General features: G+C 38.7%; 1 protein-coding gene across 6 annotated transcripts in view; it reads right to left on the reverse strand.

Annotated features, from left to right (window-relative positions):
- The window catches only part of TRABD (TraB domain containing), a 36,146-nt gene that overhangs the window by 4,563 nt on the left and 7,871 nt on the right, over positions 1 to 23,712 (reverse strand). For 4 of the 6 annotated variants that reach the window (XM_057378863.1, XM_057378879.1, XM_057378854.1 and 1 more), the window contains 8 exons: positions 19,500 to 19,562; positions 17,261 to 17,339; positions 14,404 to 14,570; positions 13,418 to 13,558; positions 8,366 to 8,476; positions 6,833 to 6,972; positions 4,169 to 4,341; positions 2,454 to 2,565 (listed from right to left, as the gene is read on the reverse strand). In XM_057378863.1, the coding sequence (XP_057234846.1) occupies positions 2,454 to 2,565; positions 4,169 to 4,341; positions 6,833 to 6,972; positions 8,366 to 8,476; positions 13,418 to 13,558; positions 14,404 to 14,570; positions 17,261 to 17,339; positions 19,500 to 19,523 (947 nt within the window). In that variant the 5' untranslated portion in view covers positions 19,524 to 19,562. Of the gene's footprint in view, positions 1 to 2,453; positions 2,566 to 4,168; positions 4,342 to 6,832; positions 6,973 to 8,365; positions 8,477 to 13,417; positions 13,559 to 14,403; positions 14,571 to 14,704; positions 14,842 to 17,260; positions 17,340 to 19,499; positions 19,563 to 23,712 lie in introns of those variants that run through there. The other 2 variants (XM_057378890.1, XM_057378883.1) reach the window with 2 other exon arrangements.

Here is a 23,712-nt window from a genome sequence, read left to right on the forward strand (position 1 = left end):
TTGAACAATGTATTCTTTGATTTTAAGGGATACATACAAATTAAATAACAATAATAAAAATTAACTAATACTAACAAAGGCTTTTCTACTTATGTATGATGCCACTCTTAATGGCTAGGAACCCTGACTTGTCCAACCCCTTACCAACACAACTAAGTCAATATCCAGACTTCTTCAAGAATACTAGAAGTGAGTGCTAAGATTTTCACAGAGTCACTGGGAAGTCTCTGCAAAGAGCACCTGGAATCAGGASGGCAGAGGACAACAAGCACCCCACCTTCAAGCAGTCTCTCTGCTGGCAGATGAAGCAAACAGTTAATATTACCTTCCCAATAAAGCTGACTCTGAGAGCACAGCCACATGCATGTGCAGCCCTGCACCCTCACCAAAAGGCTCTGCAGCAGCTCAGCTGGCCCTGCACCTGCAACATCTCTCCCATGCAACTCATAATCCTCTTACAGAGGTTTCCATATATTGTTTCAAAGAAGCCTCAAGTTACCATTWATTTATATCCAGAAAAAGTTTCTAATGTATTCAGAAGTAATCACTGCAATAGTGCAAAAACACTGAGTGCTCTCAAACCAGATTAGAATACAACTAGACTGAATTTAGATCCATGTGCTCAAACTMGGGAAAAGTTACCACTGGTAAGATTTCTGCACATTACAGCAATATATAGACAAATTTTTAAAAAGCATATATATTGAAGCAAGGATGATGTAAAGGCATCTCTTTACACATTCTTACATGCTTCTCTACCTGCTCTTYCTCAATTCCAACCCCTCACTACAACTTAAAAAAATCAATTAGTAACAGATGGTCAGAGCATGGTGTTAATAGTGCCAAGGTCCTGGGTTCAATCCCCATATGGAGCATTCACTTTTGAGTTGGACTCGACCCTTGTACATCCCTTCCAACTCAAAATATTCTGTRATTCTGTGACAGACAATAAGGTCTGCTTGGAGCTGGGTTCAATGCATGAGCTTAAAAATTTGAAAAAAAATTAGAAACATATGTATGTTTTTATCCAGTTCATGTTGCAACTTTTAAAACTCAACTAAATACCTGTAGAAGTCATAAAAGCTTTTCTGTTTAGAGAAGTGATGAACACTAAACACACAAAAGCCCTAACTCTGCTCAGCAACTACAATGCAACAGCATGAGGGGCAAAAAAGTTTAAAGTGTAAGTCACAAATAGAGCATTCTTATGAATATAATTTGCTTCATATTATTTCAGAAAATCAAGTTAATGCAATATCAATGTCTTGTGAAAGATACTAGTAACAATTCTGTTCAGTTATGACACTGGCGTGATGAGGACAATCAAGTCAGAGCCGACTTTGATGAAAAAAAGACCTTCTATGCAAACTTGAAGACATGCAATTGGTTTTTGGGCTCTTCAGTTCTGTGTTGTCAGTGATGCAACCAACAYCAACCACAGAACTACATGGATTTGGACAATCTCATTGCACAGGTTATTTGTGAGGGTGCAGAGGAATATGGACATCTAGCTGGTGACTCCAGGTGAGGCTTAGCCTTGAAAGGTATTTATAAATGGCTAGGCAGAGCTTCTGTACTGTGCATTCTTGAATGCAGACATCGAAAGTCTCTCTAAACCATATTTTAGATGTCTAAATATACCATTTATGTGGGTGTCAGTCTTCTCTGGTTTTCACAGCTTCTGAAGAGATTGGTGAGGTGGTTATATAAACACAATAAATGGATGTGATAGGGAAAGTGTCAATATTTGAAAGACTATTATCCTAAAGCACCACAGAGCAATACTACCAGGCTGTATTGTAATCTCTCCTGTATTTCTGAAGTCCTGACCTTTGTGACTTTATGGGATACACASAATCTGAACATTTTGGTTCTTCGATTCTGTCTTTTACAAAGCACATACATTTATTTTAATATGTAGTTTGAATAATGGCTTCAACCAGCTCATAATTAGTTAGCTATACACATTAAAACAAGTGATTACTTGCATATACAGTTAAAAATAGGCTACAAGCAATTGTGACACTAAGCTTGCCAAAGCCAGCAGTGTCCTGACAAAACAAAAGCTTTAAATCCAATGATTTATATTTACCTAAGTTAGACTGAAAGCCTCGTTCTCTTTTCACCTCTTCTACAGCTCTCATTTGAATTTTCATTTTAGAAGACTTAAATGAGGACCAGTAATTTTCTTTCTAGACAGGGGTCTATTCTCATCTCTACTTCCCTTCATATTCAACTGTTTACTTCTTCCCTTTGATATTTTCTTTTCCTTTGCTGTAAGCACAATTTGCAAGCACTGCACAAGTCAGTGAGCTGACATGGCAAGGATGACAATAGAGATGCTGCTTCAAGCTGTGACAAACAACCAAAWAAAAACTCCAAATAAACTAGTTACTGCTGGTTTTTAGCAAGAGAAGCTGTTACAACAMCATGTAGGAAAGGATGACTGTTACCTCATTATTTCCTGGATCTTTAAGTCAGAATTCCAGTTCTTCTCAATTCCAGGTACATGACCCATGCCAACAACACCAACTACAACAGCTGGGATATATTTTCTAGGTTCATCTGAGAAAGAGAGGTGCAAAGAAAGAAACTAATAAAATAACTAATTTCAAGCTACAAAAAAACAGGTAACGCGTGAGATTACAAAATCAATCTTTCCAAGATGTAGGGGCTTTTGCTACCAGATACTGAAATCTTTGTATTGTTACATACTCATCTCACCTACTGCCTCTTTCATTAAAGTCTGAAAAAATCAGCATGGTTCCTAGATTTTCAGGAGTCATTTATTTCATAAACAGACCTGGCCATTTCATACTCCAGCCTCAGGGTGAAAGGCTCAGCAGATGCAAGCTAAATTCTTTCCTTCTCTGTGTAGGTCATGTTTCTGTGCTGCTTTTGAGGAACAGCCCTGCTCTTTGCTGTCTCCTGAACAGAGAGCTTTCTCTGCCATGTTTGACAGGGGCAGCTGGCACACAAAGTGACAAGATTTGGACTCACAATCAGAGAACAACGTTTGAGACCCCACCTATCCCTGTGAAGTTGAGTCCTAGAGATGTGGCCTCAGCAGCAGCAAACCCAAGCCAGTGACATGCAGCAGCCAGCCAGCTACCATCAGACCAATGCAACACGTGCCAGCTCTCACCTTCACCTCCCATCCACCATCCAAATTTCACAAAACAAAAAATGTGGTTCCTGCAAGTTTTCCCCAGTGCAAAATACAGTACCATGCCACAATAAAAACCATTCACAAAAAAGCTTCCTAAGTAATAATAATCTAGCTGCTTTCCTATGAGGGAAATTCTACATAATATATAAATAAAAAATACAAGTTCCACTGTCTTGCTTTAAATACCCATCTTGATTTTTCCAGAAAACAAGTRAAAATGTGAAGAGCATCCCCCTCAAAATGGAACAAAACTGTACTGAAAACATGAGAACTATTACAAATATTTACCATTTTTTTTAATTTTCCTTTTCTCAGTCTATTCTAGGGTTGCTCTAAATCAGAACTGCAAATAGAACAGAAGTTCTGCACTGAAGTGATGACAATCACCATCTTAAAATATTTAATAAGAGGTAACATACCTCAGTATGCTTATCTGTAGGAAGGGCATGCAGGTAACATATGCCAGCAGAATACTTCCAAAGATTAGAGAAATACAACTTTTCTCTATGTCTTTACCTTGAAACATGCAGAGTCACATACGATTATTATTGCCTGATTATTAAAGTTGCTAGCAACCCAATTTATAATTAAAAAAAAACAAACTATAAAGAGTACTGAATTAGAGAATCAATTTATCAGGAAATGAGTCCCTCAGCAGCTAGTGACAACAATGAATTTGATGGGATAATGAGGCAAGTGAGACAGACTGTCCCATGCTGGTGCCATCATACCAGATCCCTGCCTTTTGAAACAGTCGTTCAGCTAATTAGTACTTTCCAGTTTTAAACAGCACAATGAGAAAGGAAACATAACTTAGAGGCTACTGCTCTAGGTGGTTTCAACAGAAGAGTAATAGCCCTTTTCAAATTTTTAAGCATCGTGTCTTATGTGACATGTGGCATTCATGAACAGAACACCCCAGATTTCCTGAGRATCAAACTTTGCATCAGTACACACAGAACACATTGCTGATTATAATCTCTTTTTTAAAACAATTACTTTCTGAAGCTCGAGGTAGTTCTATCTGTTTTGCCGCTTGCTTCAGCATGTAGGTCAAGTAAATGTCTCGTTCAGAGACAATAGTTCGATGAAGATCAGGGAATTCTCCAATCATTTCTGCCATCATCTGTTCCAGTAAATCCTTCTGTTTGCATTTCTCCACATCATCTTTACTGAAAGAAAAGGAAGTTTCCTCAGTATCTGTTCTGCTTTCAAAGGTCAACACAGACAAATCAATGAATAAAAGCAATTGAGCATTATACACATTATCCACCTAAACACGGTCTACAGTTCTCCTCCCCCAGTTTTCCTTTCCAAAAGGAAAATAATCTCCATAAACCTGTAAAACCTGATACCTAACAATGCCTCTACAGTGAAGGAAAGGGAAAGAAAAGAGGTCATTTGCCTTTAGCCAGTTCAACTGGATTTCCTCCCTTCCCACTTTAAAAGCTGACAAGTCAACTGAGCAAAACCACTAGGGCTTCAAAGAAAACAGCTACCATGGTGCCCCCCCTTCCAGTGTGTATTAATAAGCTTYGAAGAGCCAACACAGAGCTATTCTGAGGAAGCAGATCTGATCACCAAACACAGAGACTCTACTTAAGGAACAAAAAAGGCACACCATAAGGCACAGTCTGGGGGGATGGAAAGAGATCTGGAGGCTCCTAGTGCCAATCGCAGTCTTCCGCAGGGAAGTCAGTTATAAATCAATCCCCAGAACAGAAGAATAGCAAATGGGCAGAAAATGAAAAATAAAAACTGCAGGAATAAATGTAACGAGCTTTTATTCTTTTCATAGGTGCTGTAAACCCTTCTGTTTGCACCCACAGCTGTGGGTCATGGCTTGCATCAACAAAATTATCTGGTTTGGCATCACTGTCTACTAAAGAATGATGTCAAACAGGCTTCCTTTAGTTTCCAAGATGAAAAGGACACTACAAACGTCAGCAGGGCAACTGAAAAGAGAAATGCCAGCTATCAATAGACCCAAAAACATCAACAATTGACAATGTTGAATTATTACTCAATTTTCCATAGAATCTCATGTTAATAGCAACTTTCTGAATATAAATATCTTTTGCTTTCAACCTCTATCTGTGACAATGGAGGGACAGAGGACATGGACCTCTTCTAGCTGGTTCAAAGAAATCCTCTATTTTCAAAAAGTTGTGCCACTTTATAATCTGAACTTTCCAGGGTTAAACACAGATTGGCTCTCTGCCCCCCCAGAGCCTTTGCCCATGAACCTTCTTATCCAATTACRTCTTCAGTTAGGCGGTGTCTATGGGCTCTGTTTAACTAATCACAGCTTGACACACAAGGCAGGGTCATGTCAATCTCACAGGCTTCTCCTTAACCCCAAAATCTATCTACATGTTATGTGTAAAAATCAACAGTACGACAGTAACTGAGATGTTATTGCCAAGGTGCAGCAGGAAGGTAGTGTGCATATACTATAACAACATTCCCATTGAGACTGAAAACCAAAATGTTCTTAGGATGGACAAATAATGGGAGAATATGCACAGAAATATACCCTTCAATGCCTCCCAAAAGTCTGCAAATAATCTCATGCAGGTATTAGAGAAGCAGTAGTAAGAAAGGGAAAGGTAGTAAGAAAACTTGGTGCGTGCATTATAGTTCTTAAAAGACAGTCAAGCTCATTTTACAGATTAATGTAATATCAAGTATTTACAGAAAGTTACAATTAAGTAAATGTTAAAACTGCAAAACAGAAGGTTTGTTCAAGACAGCTACAGGTTTTTTTCTACAATTTAGCCCTGGTCTTATTTTAAAAGCCTGGAAAACGTCACTGCATGAGCTGCAGAGTTCCAGTCACAGGCTATGAGAGAAGCCCTGAAATTCAGGGGCCAAGTGCACAGGGAATCCATTTTTGGCACATCTACCACCACWGCAAGTCTGGTAGTTGGCCACTGACTTTAGCAGAGCAACTGTGCACATGTTCTCAGCCAGTTCAAGTAAGTTATCACACACCTACTTGTGGAAAGAGTGTGCAAACTTGGATCAGAGATGTCTCTGAAGGGCAGGGGAAAGCAGGAGAATGGCTGTCTAAGAAACAGTAACATAAGGAAAGGCTTCATAACAATGCATGTTTATAAAGCTATTAATTATTTGAAGTCTATGAACGTGTGGAGTCTTGAAGTTTTCTCTTGTTCCACARATCTGTTCAGACAGCAAATTTAGCTCTCAAGGTGCTCTGATCCTGATGTGAATTAGCACAGAAAGCCCAAGACTTTGGAACTCTTAAGGATGTAAAAATTATTGTACTGAGGCCTTTACTCTCTTTTATTTACAATATCCATACACCACACACAGTGGTGGGAAAGGTTTTGTTTTCAGGATAAAAATAAAAAAATAATTAAAAGAAGTTTTTTATAAGTTTAGTAGGAATTCTCCAGCACTTAATCTTACATTTCACCTGGAACTAATGCATTGAAAGACAATTAAAGAAAGAGCTGACACAGGATCAGAAAGACAGCCTTCACTTCAAAAAATACATATTATTGCAGGGTAGTTTGTATATTCATCCTTCTCACTAACTTCAAATTTAATTGCATCAGCAGGGTACCCTCATCCTAAGGTTAACTTGAAGAACTGAATAATCCACCCCAAACATAAAACATATGGGGTGCTTATTCATACCTGATGGGGTCAGATAAGAAGCAAAGGCCCCAAGCAAGCTTGACTTTTTGCCAGAAGGAAAGTGCAGCAATTGCTCTCTTAAATGTAACAGGGATGGGTCGGTCACCAAGGTGGAATTTACAGAAAGGTACTTTACTGGCCTGAAAGAGAAGATACAAATAACTTGTCAGCATTTCATACTGCAGCACAGCACAATCTTATTAACTAACATTAATGATTTACTGTGTTATATATGGTATCTTAAAAAAGAGCAAGTAGTGTCACACTTCAACATAAAAAATTATTTTAGCTTTGCGGTAAATAAAATTTACAAAATACTACTACATTACTTCATAAAGGAGTAAATCAGCTACACTATGTAGAAGGTATTAAACACATTACCTTGTAATGCCACAACTTTGAGGTTACTTTCATTGAAGTAGAAAGCTTCTGATTATTACTACTTAAGGTGACAATGGGGCTCAATATCTATCTGGCTCTGAATAAAGTCTGTAGTGAAATAACTGTGATTATTTTGCTTTCACCTCCGATTTGTCAGGATATTAAAGAAAGAGCTTATGAAAAAATAACTGATACCAGATACCACATGATAATGTGAGGTGAGACTTGGGTGTTAACTCATACTGACAAATTTTAGCACAGTACAAAATTTCTAGGAAAATCTTTCTTATGCAGAGCTGTTAAAAAATTTTCAGCAATCWCTTTAGAATAGGACAGAGCTAATTTATTTTTTCCCACTTACAATGAGAAATTCTTAAAATGTTTCATTCTGGTCTGGAATGCTCAAGAAAATGAACCTTGAAGAAGATTTCTTTTTAAGGATAAATACACCAAATTATTCCAGATTCTTTATCACCAATGTTCTCTCAGTTTCTTTACTAGTACATAATTTACACAAAAATAGCAAGATACATTCTGAAAGATGGATACATGCACAGAAACTAGTATCCCATATTCCTAGGAAAAAAAAAAAAAAGTAGTGTGACACACAGCTACTATTTAGTTGCAGGTATCACAACTGCAAGTAGTACAAAAGGTGATGTTAAAACACCATACAGGACTAACAGGCCAGTCAGATATTTCATGTTCCCAGTCCTTCCAGATGAATGGAACATGTCAGATCTCATGAATCCTTTAAAGCTGATTTTCACAGCCTGAAATCCTGACAGCAACAATAGTGGGACCTATCCCACTATCCAATAGTGGGACCTGATCAATATTCAGAATTCAAAAACAATTATTTAAAAGAAACTAAATTGTTAATGAAAACAAATGTCCTCAGAAATATCAGCAGGAAAACCCCTTATCATTTGAARCCTTTTTGGAATTGCTTTCACACCACTTACATCTACAAATCTTTGTACCTTAAGGTACACTTTGAAGTTGAAAATTATTTTTACTACTTAATTGGCTTCAGCAGAGGTATGGCTAGAGTGCTCTTTTCTAGGCAATAACAAAATGGTTTTATTGAGTTCAACTCTGGAAGGAAAAGGCCAGTAATCTGACCTCAGAAAAGCCATTTCAAGTTCGCACCTCTTTGAAAGCCTCCCTGAATTCTCCTCCTGGAGCCATTCCCAGYTGTTCTGTGATGTGAGCAGAAACCTTCAGAAGCAGCATTTGCATCAATCCAGACATGACTCCATTCTGGCAGAAGAGGGAAAAAAACAYGTTAAAAAAAAAGAAAAAATCAACRGRCTGAAGAATTCACTACTCACAGAAATGAAAAAAAAAGCCATTAATTATTTTAATGAAAAAATGCACTGAAACTACATTTTGGAGCCAATTCAGTGATCAATACAGCTCATATTCCAGTTTTTATCAATTTATCTCATTGTGTGGACAAAGTATTCCACCTGTCAACAAAAATGTATAGCAGGTTAAGAAAATAAAGAAGGATAGCCAGACATATTTCAGTCTATATTCATCTGCCTGCTTGAAGAAAGTGTCTGAATAACTTAATGGTAAAACAGTTCATACTGTGCATTTACTTTTTCTTGATCTATCTGGATACAAAAATATAAAGGGACCACAGGGGTATATTCCACTGAATGCACAGTGAACACCATGCTATAGAAATACTGAATTGCCAGTGGTCTAATCACAGACATGTCTACAATCCTGAAAAACACTAGGGTGAGGACTGGTTAGATGCAGAAACACAGAGAATCTAAGCACTGCACAAGAAATTGCAATGTATGACTTTGGCACACAAGATCTTAGAAGAGACATCACAATCCTGAGTRTAACTCAGTCCCACAAGGAGACTGAAGGCTCTCTATTGCTTTTTTGAATTGAGACTTAAAATGAAAACTCTTCTCTTGAAAAAGAAAAAAATTCTCCTATGTATACCTATGCAAAACTGCCCTTTCCTGACCTTTTACAAAAAGAAAGAAAAACATCTCAAATCTATTCAGAGCTGTCCCTTCTGTCCAGCTCTGGCTGTCCTCAATAAGTTACTTTTATGATTAAGACTCAGTGCATGAAGATTACCTGTCCCTTGGTTATAAATCTCCAATTTGACATCAGTCCATAATGCTGCCAAAAGGGGCACGGCCCCTTCCCTCAACAAAGGCTAATTTCCTGTCACATCATTAGCTTCACACAGCTGAAGRTGAGGCTACACAGGATAGCCTGACTTAATATTATTGCTAGAAGTTACCAGAGAAAGGTCCTAGTCTCYATCCTTTGCTCAAATGACCCACCCTGTGCCAGATTCAATGCTTGTGTGACCTCTCCAAAGGCTGTGGGTGGTTTGTGCAGTTAAATGGACTCAAGAGCCACTGAGGACCAGAACTGGCAAAAGGGAGGGGTGATTTTCAAAAACAATTAATTAGCTGCTTTATACTACAAACTAGCAAGCATTACAGAAAGTCAAGTGCTGGGTTCCTGGGGACAAGGAAGAAACAGGAGAAAAAGTGTTTTCAGCGTCCCTGAGATCCAATAAAAGTGCCTGAGGAACAAAGGTTTCCAGAAGTTCAGAAAAGATCTCACGAAAAAAAAAAAAAACGAAAGCAAAAAACAAACAAAAACCCAATGCCCCTGCTCCAAAAGAGAAAAAAATTAGAATAATGCAGCCTGAAGTTATTTGCTGGCTGATCCCTCCTTCAGGATTGATGTGCCTCAAGTTGTATTTTTACACTGGAGATTCATCCTGTTGGCTAACAGAGGAATGCATCTTTGAAGTGTTTCTGAGTTGTCTGTGCTCTTAACCTGCATGAAACTTAGTGCCTGCCATATTTATTTAGCATCAAGGAGATAAAAGGTGACAAGCAGCCRTATGTAGCAGCAACCAGCAACAATTGGCCAGCCAGATACTGTCAGGGGATAAAGAGAAAAACGCACAAAAAATGATGAAAGCAAAACAGTAAAGGAGGTTATTATCTGTATCAGATTATTCCATGTTTAATTTAATGGAAAGTTGACCACAAAAGAACATTAAATCCTGAGTGGATTTTGTAGATTTTGCAATAATTTTGTAGATCAGATGCAACAGCCATAAATAAGCATAGAAATGCACAAGTATAAAGGAATTTAACTGCATAGGCAGAGAGATGCAAAGCTATTAGCATACAGGAAAGAGAAAGCAAACCACCAAYTTTATCAACTCAGTGTTCAATAGCAGCCAGAAAGCCAGAAGAGAAAGACAGATTACCAGGAAAGGAACAATAGGGAAACATGAAAGCACTCCTGTAMATCTTTAGCAGACTCCTGTCTTGAAAACAAGATACTTTAAATAGGAAATATGCCAAGAAATATCAAATATAYGAGAAGAGATTAAACMTATCAAATACTCRTGAGGCTTGGGAATAGATGGCTAARGAAGATACACGACTGGACACAATTTTTAACATAGAGACAGTGAGAAGGGCGGGAAGAGAGAGCAATACCCAGGCAAAGAACACTTAATACTATGTATGGGAAAACAGCCTCTGGAGGGGGCTTTGGAGCTACTCTTCGACTGCGTAACAAGTCACAGAYCCAGCACTAAGTGCAGAAATAAACCACGTGTACTTTCATTCGTAATTCTTATAAAAATCCTACTTCCCATAAAAGAAGGCAGCACAGCCTTGACACCTGGAGCCCTGAACAAGTTTTCCAACTGCTTCAAGCACACTGGAGTTTATACTTCAAAACAAAAGTGAAGGTAGCAAGTGGACAGCAGCCTCATTCTGTCCATATGGACGTACCTATCATCTACCAATTAATGTTATATCCATTTTATTTAACAGGACTATCCCTGGAGGGCTGTATTACACAGCAATGCAAAAGGTGAACCAGCCAGAACTAACATTACAACATATTCCTCCACAGGTAGCTTCACACAAGAAGAGGAGGTTACACAATGATTCTGCCATCACTAACTCACATTCTCTTCTGCCCCAGAGCAAAGTTTCTCAACTACCCCTCTTTGCCAGGACTAGCAATCTTACARTCACAGGGAGATGATGCAGCAAAAACCCAAGCCCTGCTCAAACACAGGGCCACAGCACGGATACAGAATGAGTAGTGGAACCAGGGAGCTGGGGAGAAGATTGAGAGAAAACCTCTCTTACCAGTTGGGTTTAAGCCAAYTGTTACTGCACATCTCCAGGTTATCCACATTTGAGCCAGATACCAGTCCRCACTGTTTTACTTTGCTTAATGGAAAACAAGCAGATACTTCTCTGCAAACAACACTAAGGGTTTTGAAATTCAAGGAGGAGGTAAAGAAAGTCTGGTTTTAACCTGCAGCAATTGCTTGATAAGCTGTGGATGCCAGTGACCCATTGCAAATATGTATATTTCCTGTTAACATTCTGTTCAGTTTCCAGCTTCAATTAAGAGCAATGAAATACATAAATATTAAGCAATAAAACTGGAGGTGATTGTAAAGAGATGCCATTTGGGCATTTTTTCCTCATTTCCAAACTCAAGGATGCAAGTTGAAGGCCCAATGCAACTTTTGGGCCTGAAGATACATTACAATGAGAGGAGGAAACTAAGGCATAGCTGGGCAACTTACCAACTGGTCTGATTTCTATTAGAGGAAAACAAAGACACTATAATTTGGCATGAGTTAGTTGGACTGTTCTTCCTGGTTTTCCCTATATAATCCATGCTGTTAGTGATTTGAAGGGGAAAAGTTGGGCGTTTTTTCGGTTGAGACCGTAGACACAGAAACACATTCTTTAAAAGGCCCAATGTTCAAATTTTATTATTTGCATTACTTCTGTTGGCAAAGGAGACTAATACTGAACTGTAACAATAGGAAGGATCCTTATATTGTTCTGTGGCTTCAGAGCCTGTGCTTCCTACTGTCTGCACACAAGATCACTTCAAGCCCTGGTAAGAAGTGGTAATTGCAAAGCTGCCAACATTAATTTACATCAGAGAAAAAAAAAGTCTGCTATTTTTTCATTGTCTATTTCCACTCAACACAGCAAAAACTGTTCCATTTAGCTTTGGTATTAAAAAAAAAAGTTTTTGTGCCTGTTCACAAGGTCAGAAGACCCCTGGCTATTCTGCTCCAGTTATGGTGAACATGCATTTTGRCTACATGCATCAGAATAATCCACTTTACCTAAAATAAACAGCTAGATGCAGCAAYGCATGCAATATGCAAGTGTTTTGCAATGTCTTTTCCTTCAATAGGGCATAAATAAAGAAAACAGGAAAGACACATTATTGCCTAACTCTGCGAGTCAGAAAGCCTCTCTGAAAGCACACACACTGGATAGTCCCCAGCCACTGAAAGTGYTTCTCCATGGATGCAGATTATATTCCTATGGGGGGAGCAGTCCTGGAAATCCCCCAATTACATCAATAAAGCAATTCCAATATACAATTACCATACAACCGAAATTCTTTTTACTACTGACCACACACTGCCATTCTAATCATACATCCTGTCATTTTTAAGTCAATCCTGCGTTGTTTCACTGTGCCTACCTTAAAATTATTTAAATACAAGCTAACTAGGTGAAACTGAAAAAATACAGGACWTTTTTTTTGCACACACATCCCAGACATGTCCACACCACACCGCCAGCGTAGTTATAATTTCAATAGAATCCCATACTTTTCAGTCCAGATTTTTCAACACTCCCCCTCAGGGCCTATTGTCAGTTAGGAATTACTCAAAAGACTAGCAGGTAGGAATTAAAGAGCAACACACTAGTTACATTCCTCCTGCATCCTAAACAGAAAATACCAAAACTAAGTGCTCCTTAAATAGTCCTAATACAGATGCAGATTGCAGGAATAATAACTACATTTAAATATATCACCAGAGCATTACAATTGCAAAGCTAAACTTCTGTCCTGCAAATGGAGCAGCTGTTAAATGCACGGAGGATTCCTGCGAAGGTCAATTTGCCTAAACAATCCCACAGTAAAAAGAAAGTCCTCAATGCTCCATCTGAAAACAAAGAAAAAAAAAAATAACCCAAACTTAGCTTTGCCACTGAAATAGCATTCTCACCTAGGTCAACAATATTAGGTGTGGAACCTAACCTGGACTCCCAGCTGGTGGGAACACTGATTTTGACTGCAATTTGACAAATTGCTCTTAACATAAAGCTTAAATTCTCACTGTAAAAATCATACCTGCTTTATAGCTTGTTGAAGTTTTTCCARATTTATTTCTTTGGCTTCTTTTAGTAATGTCTTTTCATCCATCTTTAACATAGAAACTCTGTACTGGCATAATTCCACCACAACTACATCAGGCTGCACTTCTTGTATTGTCTGAAAAAGACGAAATTATTTATACTGCTTTAGAAAGGAATAAGCAGAAATGCAGCTAATATCAAGACTTTAAAGAGAAAAGGGACTTAAAAAGCACATTTCAACAATCATTCTCAATTAAAAAACCCAGCAAAACAGAAAACAAGACTTCTCCAAATAATCTATGAATTGAGAAAAATATTAAGGAAGGTGACAGAAAAATGCCTTAGTAACTGGATGATTTGGGACAGGATAATGGTGAACACATTGTGCGGGAGAGGGGAGCAGGGAATAGCACTTCATATTAAACTTTTCACACTCACAAAATTAATTTGACCGAACTCTGTGATAATTTGCAATCTGAGTCAGAATACACTTCGTACCAGAATTATCAATCCTTGTTCTTACAAGATTTACATCCCTCTAGCTCCTGGACAATTAAGTCACTCTAAATTGCAGAGTTTGCAGAAGGTACAATATGAAATAGTCTCCATTTGCACTAGGGCCTCAGGCCCATTTGCAGCTTGAGAATGGAATCCAAATTTTAGGTGGCACSGATTTACAGCCAAATACACAGGCAATGTAAGCTTCACTAGTGAGGTTTCTCATTTCAACACCGGCACTGTATCTGACTTTTTTATTTAAGGGCAAATATTTGAGCTGGGATAGCAATGTATTGCATCAAAAATCATTACTGTAACATGTCTGCCTCCCACCCCATAGTGCTGTTAGCCATCCAACAGCAACCAGAAAAAAAGAACCTGAAGGTTACAGCATGGAACCAAGTCTGAGAGCTGGATTTCATTCTACTTAGTACTAATTTGACATTATAAAGATGTGCTGAGGGGCTCACACTGMGTATTTACCTTTACTACATCCTTTTTGCTGCTGTCACTGAAGTGGGCTGTTCCAACCACATAGACTTTAGAACCATCCTCAGTGTCAAGCTCAGTCACAGTGCTTGGTAAAGCAGGCCTTTTCTGCCTCTTCTTCAGTTTCATCTCCAGAAGAATTTTAAATGCATCAGCATCAGCTATAAATGTAAWGAAATAGAAAAGAAAAGCACACATCATATAACGTGCAGGTAAGTAAAACAGAAAATAAAAATGTCGCCACTAAACAGCAGAGCAGAGCTAAAAGTCCATTGATTTACCACTGTAATCTTACATTCAATTCTGAAGCTACATCATTGAGAGTGCCATCACTGGAGAGGCTGCCTCCAAGCATGGGTCTCAGTCCAGGTTTCCTACCCTGTGGACACTGGGACAGGTTGTCCACGCAGTTCAGTAAGGGAAAGAGAGAAGCTGTGTGGCAGGTGAGGTGGACAGAGAAGCAAAGAATACTTAGAAAAGGTATACACTACATTAGAGGAAAAAAAAAGAAAAAAAATAGAGCATTTTTAAAATTCTAAACTCAAAGTGTTCCATTTTGGGATTCTTATCTATATAAATGACAGCAGTACATGTACACTGGTGTGAATGTGACAGCAAAGTCACCTGGACATATTGGCACATAGGATACCTACACTACCAGCCTTAGCCTTTTCTGTGATTAACACACCAGGGACCAGTACACAACGGAATATTAAACCTCAAGAGGTATTTAAGTCAGAAATCCAATCATTCTTCCCTAGATTCAACAACTATTTATGATCAAAATGGTACAATCTGAGTTTAGCCCTCTGYGTCAAGCTTGTGATATGGAAAATAGGAGGATCTACCAGCTCCATCACAGTTGCTCGTTAAATGCCAGATAGGCTCATTGTCTGAGACAGAGAAGCTTTAACACTATCTCAATGGGAAATACAACTCAATTTGAATGACTCATCTTTAAGCTATAAAGTATCTTAGAAAAAAATGTATCAAGCAGGAAAGCAGAGTTTTGTTTCCAACCAACTCTCTTTCTCTGGCAAGCTGCTGCACAAGTTAGCAGAAGTCTCAAGTGGTCTCCAGAAGCCTGGAATAGGATCATAAGTCCAGGGAAAAAAAAAAAAAAAAAGATTAGTGAACAGTCTGTAGGCAGGATGTCAAAGATGCAGATAAATTACAGGCTCCTACCACACATTCATTTTATGAATCTGATTTAACTGTGTGGCTCTGGCCCCAGTTCTGTCCCACAAATACTTATCTCATAAGACTTTATGTAAAAAAAAAAACCAAAACCAAAAAAAACCAACAAAACCCAAACAAAAACCAAACAAACAAAATCCCCACCAAATGAAAAGAAAATCAACCAACCAAACAAGAAAACCCAAACAAAAAAAACAAAAGCAATCTTTCAACATCCTTCTTAGAATCTGAGCAACCTACTACTTCATGGTCAATACCCAAGAACATGGTGTGTTGCAATCAGTACTGTCTAAGCAAAGGCAATGTTGCATCCAAGACAGATGGTGATACTAAGGAGMAGGTAAAGAAAATATGACTGAAAAAGGAAGAAAAGGTAAGGCTGTTGCATTTGTAGCACTCTCAGTCACATAATTATAAAAGCAGCCATAAAAGCCATAATAGATGAACAAAAACCCACCAAAGCAAATATCCTGCCTTCCACTATGGTCAAAAGTGCCTGTCTAAGGGAGAATATAATTCATGGGGAAGTGTGTGTAATACCTGTCCCAAATGCTCTCCTAGCTTAAAGCCATTTATGGTTCAGACTCCCCCACCTGGAAGTGGTTTCCATGTATTTGATAACCTTTAAAGGGTATAATTTCTATTTATTTTTCAAACTTTCACCTCACACATATACTCAGTACCGGACTGAACAATGTTTCACGTAAAGAAAAAATACTATAATGGTGCAGTACCAGATGTTATAATTTAAGGACACTATTAAGGAAAACATTCTCAGGAGCAGCTATGCTTTTTATTGAACTAACTTCTATATCTGGAGAAAAAAAGAAATATAAAAAATTAATCTGCTTCTTTAGGTCTGCATACACTTCCAATAGCTTTAGTCACGGCTCTGTTTGTTCCCATGAAAGTTGAGATCCCTAGGAATTATTCAGCAATTTCAGCAATGTTGCTATTACACGCTGACTTGCCCTAAGGTGGTTTAGAGCCTATTATTTGCCAGAAAGCACAATCTGAATGTTCTTATTGTTACAAATTAGCACTGTATACATTAATATCACAACAGTGTATAAATATACATAAAGCAAATCCTAAGCCTTTGTTTTCTCCTCTTGAGAAAGAAATGCCTGTTACTATCTGATCCTCACCAATAACAGGTAAGAAAAGATACTCTTCCTAGGCTTCACAAGACAGTTTTGGTTGGAATAGTTCTATTGCCACATCTGAAGGCTTGCCTTTGTATCAACACATTATCATGTTGGTAYGGGCAAAGCAGTCCCCTTAGGATAACTGATCAACATCATATCACTAGATGCCAGACTGTCAAACCCAACAAACACGTACACATCACTGGCTCAGAAAGCAATGACTGAGCTTAAGACAATAGCTGAATATCTATTAAATCWAAAAATATTTACTTTTGAAAGTATGAGATCAGCAAACTGACAGTTGACATGTCATTGCTCTTTTGAAATTTGATTTACACAACTGGGCCTTACAATAAATCAAGAACAGATTAAGCCAGCTATGACTTTATTAGCATCTCCCTTTTGTGCTAACAGGTCTGTCCTTTTTAGGTRAGGAAAAGGCAAAGACATTTACTTAACTACCCTTCCAATGTGATACACCCTCCCCAGTCACACCAGAAACATACAGAAATTCTGCGATACACTTGAGGTTTCCTTTGGGCCATCTTCTGGTGCGTCAGAGGACGACATTGGATCTGCAGCAGCCTGTATGAAAAAAAATTCAAAAGGAGCTGGGAATTATAATGAAACGTTTTAATACATCTTTCTCTTTGTGAGTTTACTCAATTTGAACCTACATAAAATATTCAAGCAAGTAAATAATTTAAGCAGTGTCACAATTCAAAACATCTGTGGTTTTACAATTATCTTTTCCTAGATGCCTGAGTATGAGAAAGAATGTATTAAAAACTCACTATTTCATGCYTATTTTAAAAGATAGTATTTATACCTGACATGGAGTTTTTAAATATATAGGATTCCAGAYAAAAAGAACAAATTTATCTCTAATATACTATAGCACGTTCTGTATTGAAAACTATAATGTGCTCTGATTATTTTAATACTATTTGACTCAACTACCAGTCAGCATTAGTCTGTCAGGAAGTCTGACAAAGTTAATCAGTATTCACAAGACTAAACATATCCATTCCAGAAGACTCAGGCCAAGTATTTTTTTGGAATAAGTGTAAAGCAATTACACAATATGGATACAAAATCTTAGAAAGTTCACATGAATGATGACTTTATATATTTCAGAAATCAAAATCCAAAAGATACAATGCATCTGCGGAGTTTTGCTCTCTAAAGGAACAGAAGCTAATTGAAAAAATTCCTGAAGACTGACTCTTAGATATTATCACTAGAAGTATATGATGCAGCTCTTTGGCCAACAAAAACCTTTCTTATTTTTAATTAACAGGCAAGTTTTAAAACCCGTGCATAAAATTCAAGCAATTCCAGTCATTCAGCCAATGTCATTAAAACCASAGAGACAGAGTTAGCGCAGAAGAGACTCAGGAATAGGAGAAAGCTAAATTTTAAACCACCTTTAGACAACTACATTAATTCAAAATTTAATAAGGATGATCATTGGAAGAATTTGGAATTTCTGAACAACATTAAGTCAAAAAATTAGAGACAGGATGAAAACCCATCATCATTTCAGTACTTTTCAAATGAAAGGCAATATTAATAAGTCAGCAGGGAGGCAGCCAAACTCTCCTGAAGGATGTCAGCTTTTTATCTAAAATGACTGGTTTATTTACTTTGTCCTTAACCTGGTAAAGTGTTAAGCAAGACTGAACAAAGCACATCCAACTCTTAACAGCTTTCAACAACAGTAATTATTTTCTTCTTGCATTCTATTACGCCAAACAGGAATTTTCAGAATATAAATCCTGAGTGTCTTACCATAGCCCCACAGAAGGCAAAGAAWAATTAATTATACATTTCATGGAGTAAACTCAAAAAGTACAACAGTTTTACAGTGCAAAGTTTAAAATACTCACAGCAACACATCATCCTTTCACTACAAAGTAGAAGTCTGTTCCTTGACAACTGCAAACTGCAATTACACTGCAAATTGCAATTACATTCACAAATGCAATTTAACACCAGCTCAGCTTTTGATCACAGCATATGGCTTGACTCCACCGCTTGCATACGTTAAGTCTAGTCACAAAAATATTTTGGAAAAATGTATCCATCTGTAACATATGGAATTAATCCTGTCACTTATGCTGGCTTTGTCATCACAACATCACAATGCTGCAATGAGAACAGCACTAAGCCACCACATTAGGAGTCTTCTTTTTTTTAATTAATTAACAGGACAAAAGAACTGATATACTTCATTAAATAAGAATTTCCTGAGTTTCATTTATTATACCAGAAAAAGGTTTTGAGGCATATGGATATGAAATAAGAAGAAAAGGAACAGAAAGGGCRGAAAAAGCATCTCAGTTTAACTTGGCAAGAAATTTAAGCAATGTACAATGCTATAATTCATATATAATTAATTTCTATAATTTTCCATAAAAGTTACAAAAATTCTTTTCCTCCTAAGGGTTTAATCTCAGAAGTTAGGCTATTTTATGCAATTCCACTCTTGCAAGTAGATTAATACACAAGGCCCATTTTAGCTTTTGCATCTGCAGGGAAAGGGATTCTGAAACGAACCTGGAAGTGTCCAAAAAGATACCATTCAACACACCCTCCCCCCTTTTTAAAAGGGGTCTCACACTGGCATTCTCAATCCTAAGAATCTGCAGAACTTCCATGGGAATGAGCAGAAGAACCTGGCTGATTCAGCCTTGACCTTCCCTGCAACTGTACTGGGATACACACTTCATCTCCAAGCCCTACCTCAGGCTGTTGCTCCTCTTGCATTCCTGCAGTGTAGGCTTATTTTCACCAACCACACAAGAACTGCAAGAAGTAAAGAGAAATGAGAGAGAATTAAAAATTAATGGCATAACTCAGAATAACTGCTCAAGAACTGTAAGGGGGTAAAAAAGCAGATGTATCTATATAGTCTCTCATAAAGGTTGAAGCAATAAAAGCAGCAAACTGAAGAGGAACAAATGTCACCTCTTCAACTGTACTGCTGTTAAAATAACAACGAATCAATAGCAACTACTCMAGCAGAGTGTAACTAGCCTATTTCAGTATGGTTCTTGAGGGCTCTAAACTAGAGCACAGTATCTGCAGTAACAAAAACCTTGCTCAAGTAGATCAGTAGTTCTGTCTTGTYCAAATAAACTACATCAAGACAGTTTTTATGCAAATTTTAGGAAATACCACTATTACTTCACTGCTGCACAGAATAGAGAGCAGTCACAATCTTGATATTCACCTATAGTTACACTTYATTTTAACTGCATCATGTGATCACRTATATTTACAAATATGCCAGGGTTAGAAGATCAGTCAGCTAGTATCTGTGTGAAAAAAACCATGAAATTAGGTTTCCAAACCCTTAGTGAATGGTTTCCATTTCTTAGTTTAACAGTATGGATGAAAGAAGCAATCTTAAAAGTSTGAGGTTCTCCCTGAAGCTGGCAGATTTTACAACCGTACCTGGGTGGTACTCTGAGGCGATTTACACAAGACACTGAACGCATGACTAGCACTCATTCTGCTTATTCTCACTGCTAGCCCACTAAAACTGAAGCACTCAAAGAAAGTGCTGCTTCTTTACTACAGCCTTTTGGGCTACCTCCCTTTGAGCTATTTCACAGTATGTGTGAACAGTGATCTATTTTATTAAATACAGAGAGCAATCCTGAACAACTTATTCATAGAACACATTTGCACTCCTGCTCTAAGGAGCAGAAAGACAAATTTGGCTCCTGCCCTGTGGTCAGGTAAGGCTGGAGAAAAGCTCACTGGCATCTGGGTGACAGCAYATTTCAGTGCACAAACATGACGGCAAGCCTTCTCCAATTACAATAGTCTCCTGTAGTTAGACTAATGCTCTGCATCCTGGTTTCTAGAAAGCCACTTTGCTTTCTAGCTTTGCTTAAAAAAATTCTTTACAAGGGCATTTGCCTGAGCAGCAGTGTCTGCTGGCACATCTCCCTTCAAGCAGCAAAGGGATCTCAGCAATTTGTGCTTTCACACTGTCTACTGCTCATGGTCAGCTGGCAAACCACAAATCACAGCTGCAGGCTGGGCAAGAAAAAAGTGGAGTGTCCAAGATCCTGGCTTCTGCATGGTCTCTGGAGGAAAATTCCTGTGAAACCCAACAGAGTCCCATGTCTGAAGCAGGCAACAGCTACAGACACAGCTCCTGAGCTGCGAGGCAAATACTTCATTAAAACAAAAAATACACATTGCACAAAGTCCAAGAGGTTCAGTAAAACAAACCATTCAAAAACATGCAAGAAGTCTGCACAGGCAACGTAAGCACTCCAGTGGTTTTGCTACAAGGTACAATATAATTTTAAAAGCAGGGCCATGCCTTCCTGCCTTCCAAGGAGTCAAGTCGTGGAAACCTGGATGACAGATTAAGCTGAAATGRCAGGTGAAGCTGAACTGTTGTTCTGCTTCAGTATTTCCACAATTCTCATGTGGTATGGACCGATCTAAAGGAGCACAACAGAAGGAAAACCCTGCCTTGAGACCTGCAAYGGGACACACAGCCCAAGGGCACCTCACCCCAGACAGTCAGTTTTGTGGGCTTAAATGAACCCAGTGGTTCTTTTTATCCTGTCCCATCTCTGAGAGACTGGTTTCATTATTTGTTGACTTAGGCAGTAAAGACTGGAAAGCAGACTCAGGTTAAAAAAAATCACCTTTCCCCCACCCCAGACATTTTTAGCTCAGATCATCAAACAGCTGCAGGAAGAACTGCAGCAGCAAAACTGGAGGAACAGCATGAAGCGGAGATGCTGAAACCAGTTGCCCTCTGAGAAAATACCTGTCCAACTACAACATCATTCAGAGTGTACCAATACTCTGAAGCTTAGCTCTGGTTCTCAATTGGCTTGAGTGCAAAAACAGCACAATACTTTCCTGCCAGTGAATCAGCTGGCCCTAAACACAGCCTCAAGTTCTCAGCTTGATTAAGGCCTGCTGGCATCTGAAAACATGTCTCTTATCTACAGAATGCTCTTCAAAATAATGATCTGCAAGTTAAGGTTTAAAAAAAGAACTTTTATATAGAAGAACTACGTGGTATTTTTTCCCAACAAGTGACATTTTAGAAAACCTCATCCCATTCTAACAAAATTATATGTCTAATACTGGTGGGGGGAGAAAGATCTTCAATTTTTACTCATGCTAACTAGCACTGGTTTTTAACTGACCTGTACCTTTGGAGAAAACAAGCTGTTTGCTTCCAGTTCACAGTTTCACTGTGGTTTCCAGTTCCAGCCTCCACAGGGAACCCATGGAACAATACTTTGAYGGCCAGATGAGACAGTGAGCAGCCAGAATGACAGCCAAGTCTGCCACCATTTTCTCCTAGGACAAGCTTGAGAAGAGGGCCCATGGGAATCTCACGAGATTTAACAAGCACAAAGTGCTACACCTGGGTCAGGGCAAGCCCCATTATCAAAACAGGCTGGGGGACAAAGGGACTGAGAACAGCTCTGCTGAGAAGGACTTTGGGGGTGCTGGGGGATGAGAAACTGAACATGAGAAAGCAGTCTGTGCTTGCAGCACATAAGGCCAACTGCRTCCTGGGCTGCATCAAAAGCAGCATGGACAGCAGGGCGAGGGAAGTGATTCTCCCACCTGCAGTGCTGCATCCAACTCTGGGCTCCCTAGCACAGGAAAGACATGGATCTATTGGACTAAATCCAGAGGAGGCCCAGCACGATGGTTAGATGGCTAGAGCACCTCTCCTACAAGGAAAGGCTGAGAGAATTGGAGATGTTCAGCCTGGAAAAGAGAAGGCTTCAGGGTAACCTAACTGCAACCTTCCAGTACCTGAAGGGAGCCTAYAAAAAACACGGAGAGCTGTATTAACAGAAAAAAGGGGAATGTCTTCAAACTGAAAGAGAGTATATTTAGATTAGATCCTGAGTATATTTAGATTAGATCCTAGGAAAAAAAAAAATTACTGTGAGGGTGGTGAGGCACTGGAATAGGTTGCCCAAAGAGGCTGCAGATGCTCTACTCCTGTGAGAGTTAAAGGTGAGGCTGGATCGAGCTCTGAGCAACCTGGTCTAGTGATARGTGTTCCTATCCACTGGAGGGAGGTTGGAACTACATGAACTTTAAGATCCCTTCCAACCCCAGAATTCTATGATCTTGTTTTCAGGTGCTCAAGTCTGCGCAAGTTACACTGGGGGTGAAATTTTCCATGCGGAAGACCTGTTTCTGGATCCACCAGAGTACAAATAAGSCTGGCTACTCAGCTAGCAGCATCCTTCTCAGCAGTGCTGGCAAAAATCCATTTTGGGATTTAGTCAAATACCTTGGACTCCAGGCTGACCTAGCTCATTCACATGAAAGACACTACCCTTGTACATCTACATATTCACAGAAGATGTCTGTGTGCTATACAATTTGCAATATAACCTTGAAGCCTCTGAATGCACCTTGCTGTTCACAGATAACCAACTGAAGCACACATATCTGTGGATACTTCCTCCCACCATGTCCAATAGCAACAAAAAGGGCTATTTCAGATTAAATCCTGGCAAGATATCTGAACAATTCAGATCCACACATTTCCAAATGTCTCTATGAGCTTTTCAACACATACTTTTGTTGTTTTTTTTTAACATTTACTTTCCTGACAAGAAATAACACCAGTTAGCAAGGCATCTTGTTTGTGCTTGTTCATCCGTAGGTGAATTTTAAACAATCTAGGCAAAGACAGAAGAGTCTCACAGGCATTTAGAGGTGCAATGCACAGCACCGCTCCTCCAAGAAAAAAAGATCTCTGAAGATTACAGGAGGCGCATGTGAAAAAGAGATGGTCAGCAGAACTTGCCAGGGAAACRGAAGGAAATTCAATCCTAAATTGAAAAGCTACAGGCAAGAAAACCTGTTCAGACAATTATTTACGGTATTCCRTAATATGTATACTACAATATCTCATAACCTCAAGTTCTACTTACTATGG

This window comes from Malurus melanocephalus, unplaced genomic scaffold (assembly GCF_030028575.1).
Source record: "Malurus melanocephalus ecotype Western Australia unplaced genomic scaffold, MMel_1.1 scaffold_11, whole genome shotgun sequence".
NCBI classification, from domain to species: Eukaryota; Metazoa; Chordata; class Aves; order Passeriformes; family Maluridae; genus Malurus; species Malurus melanocephalus.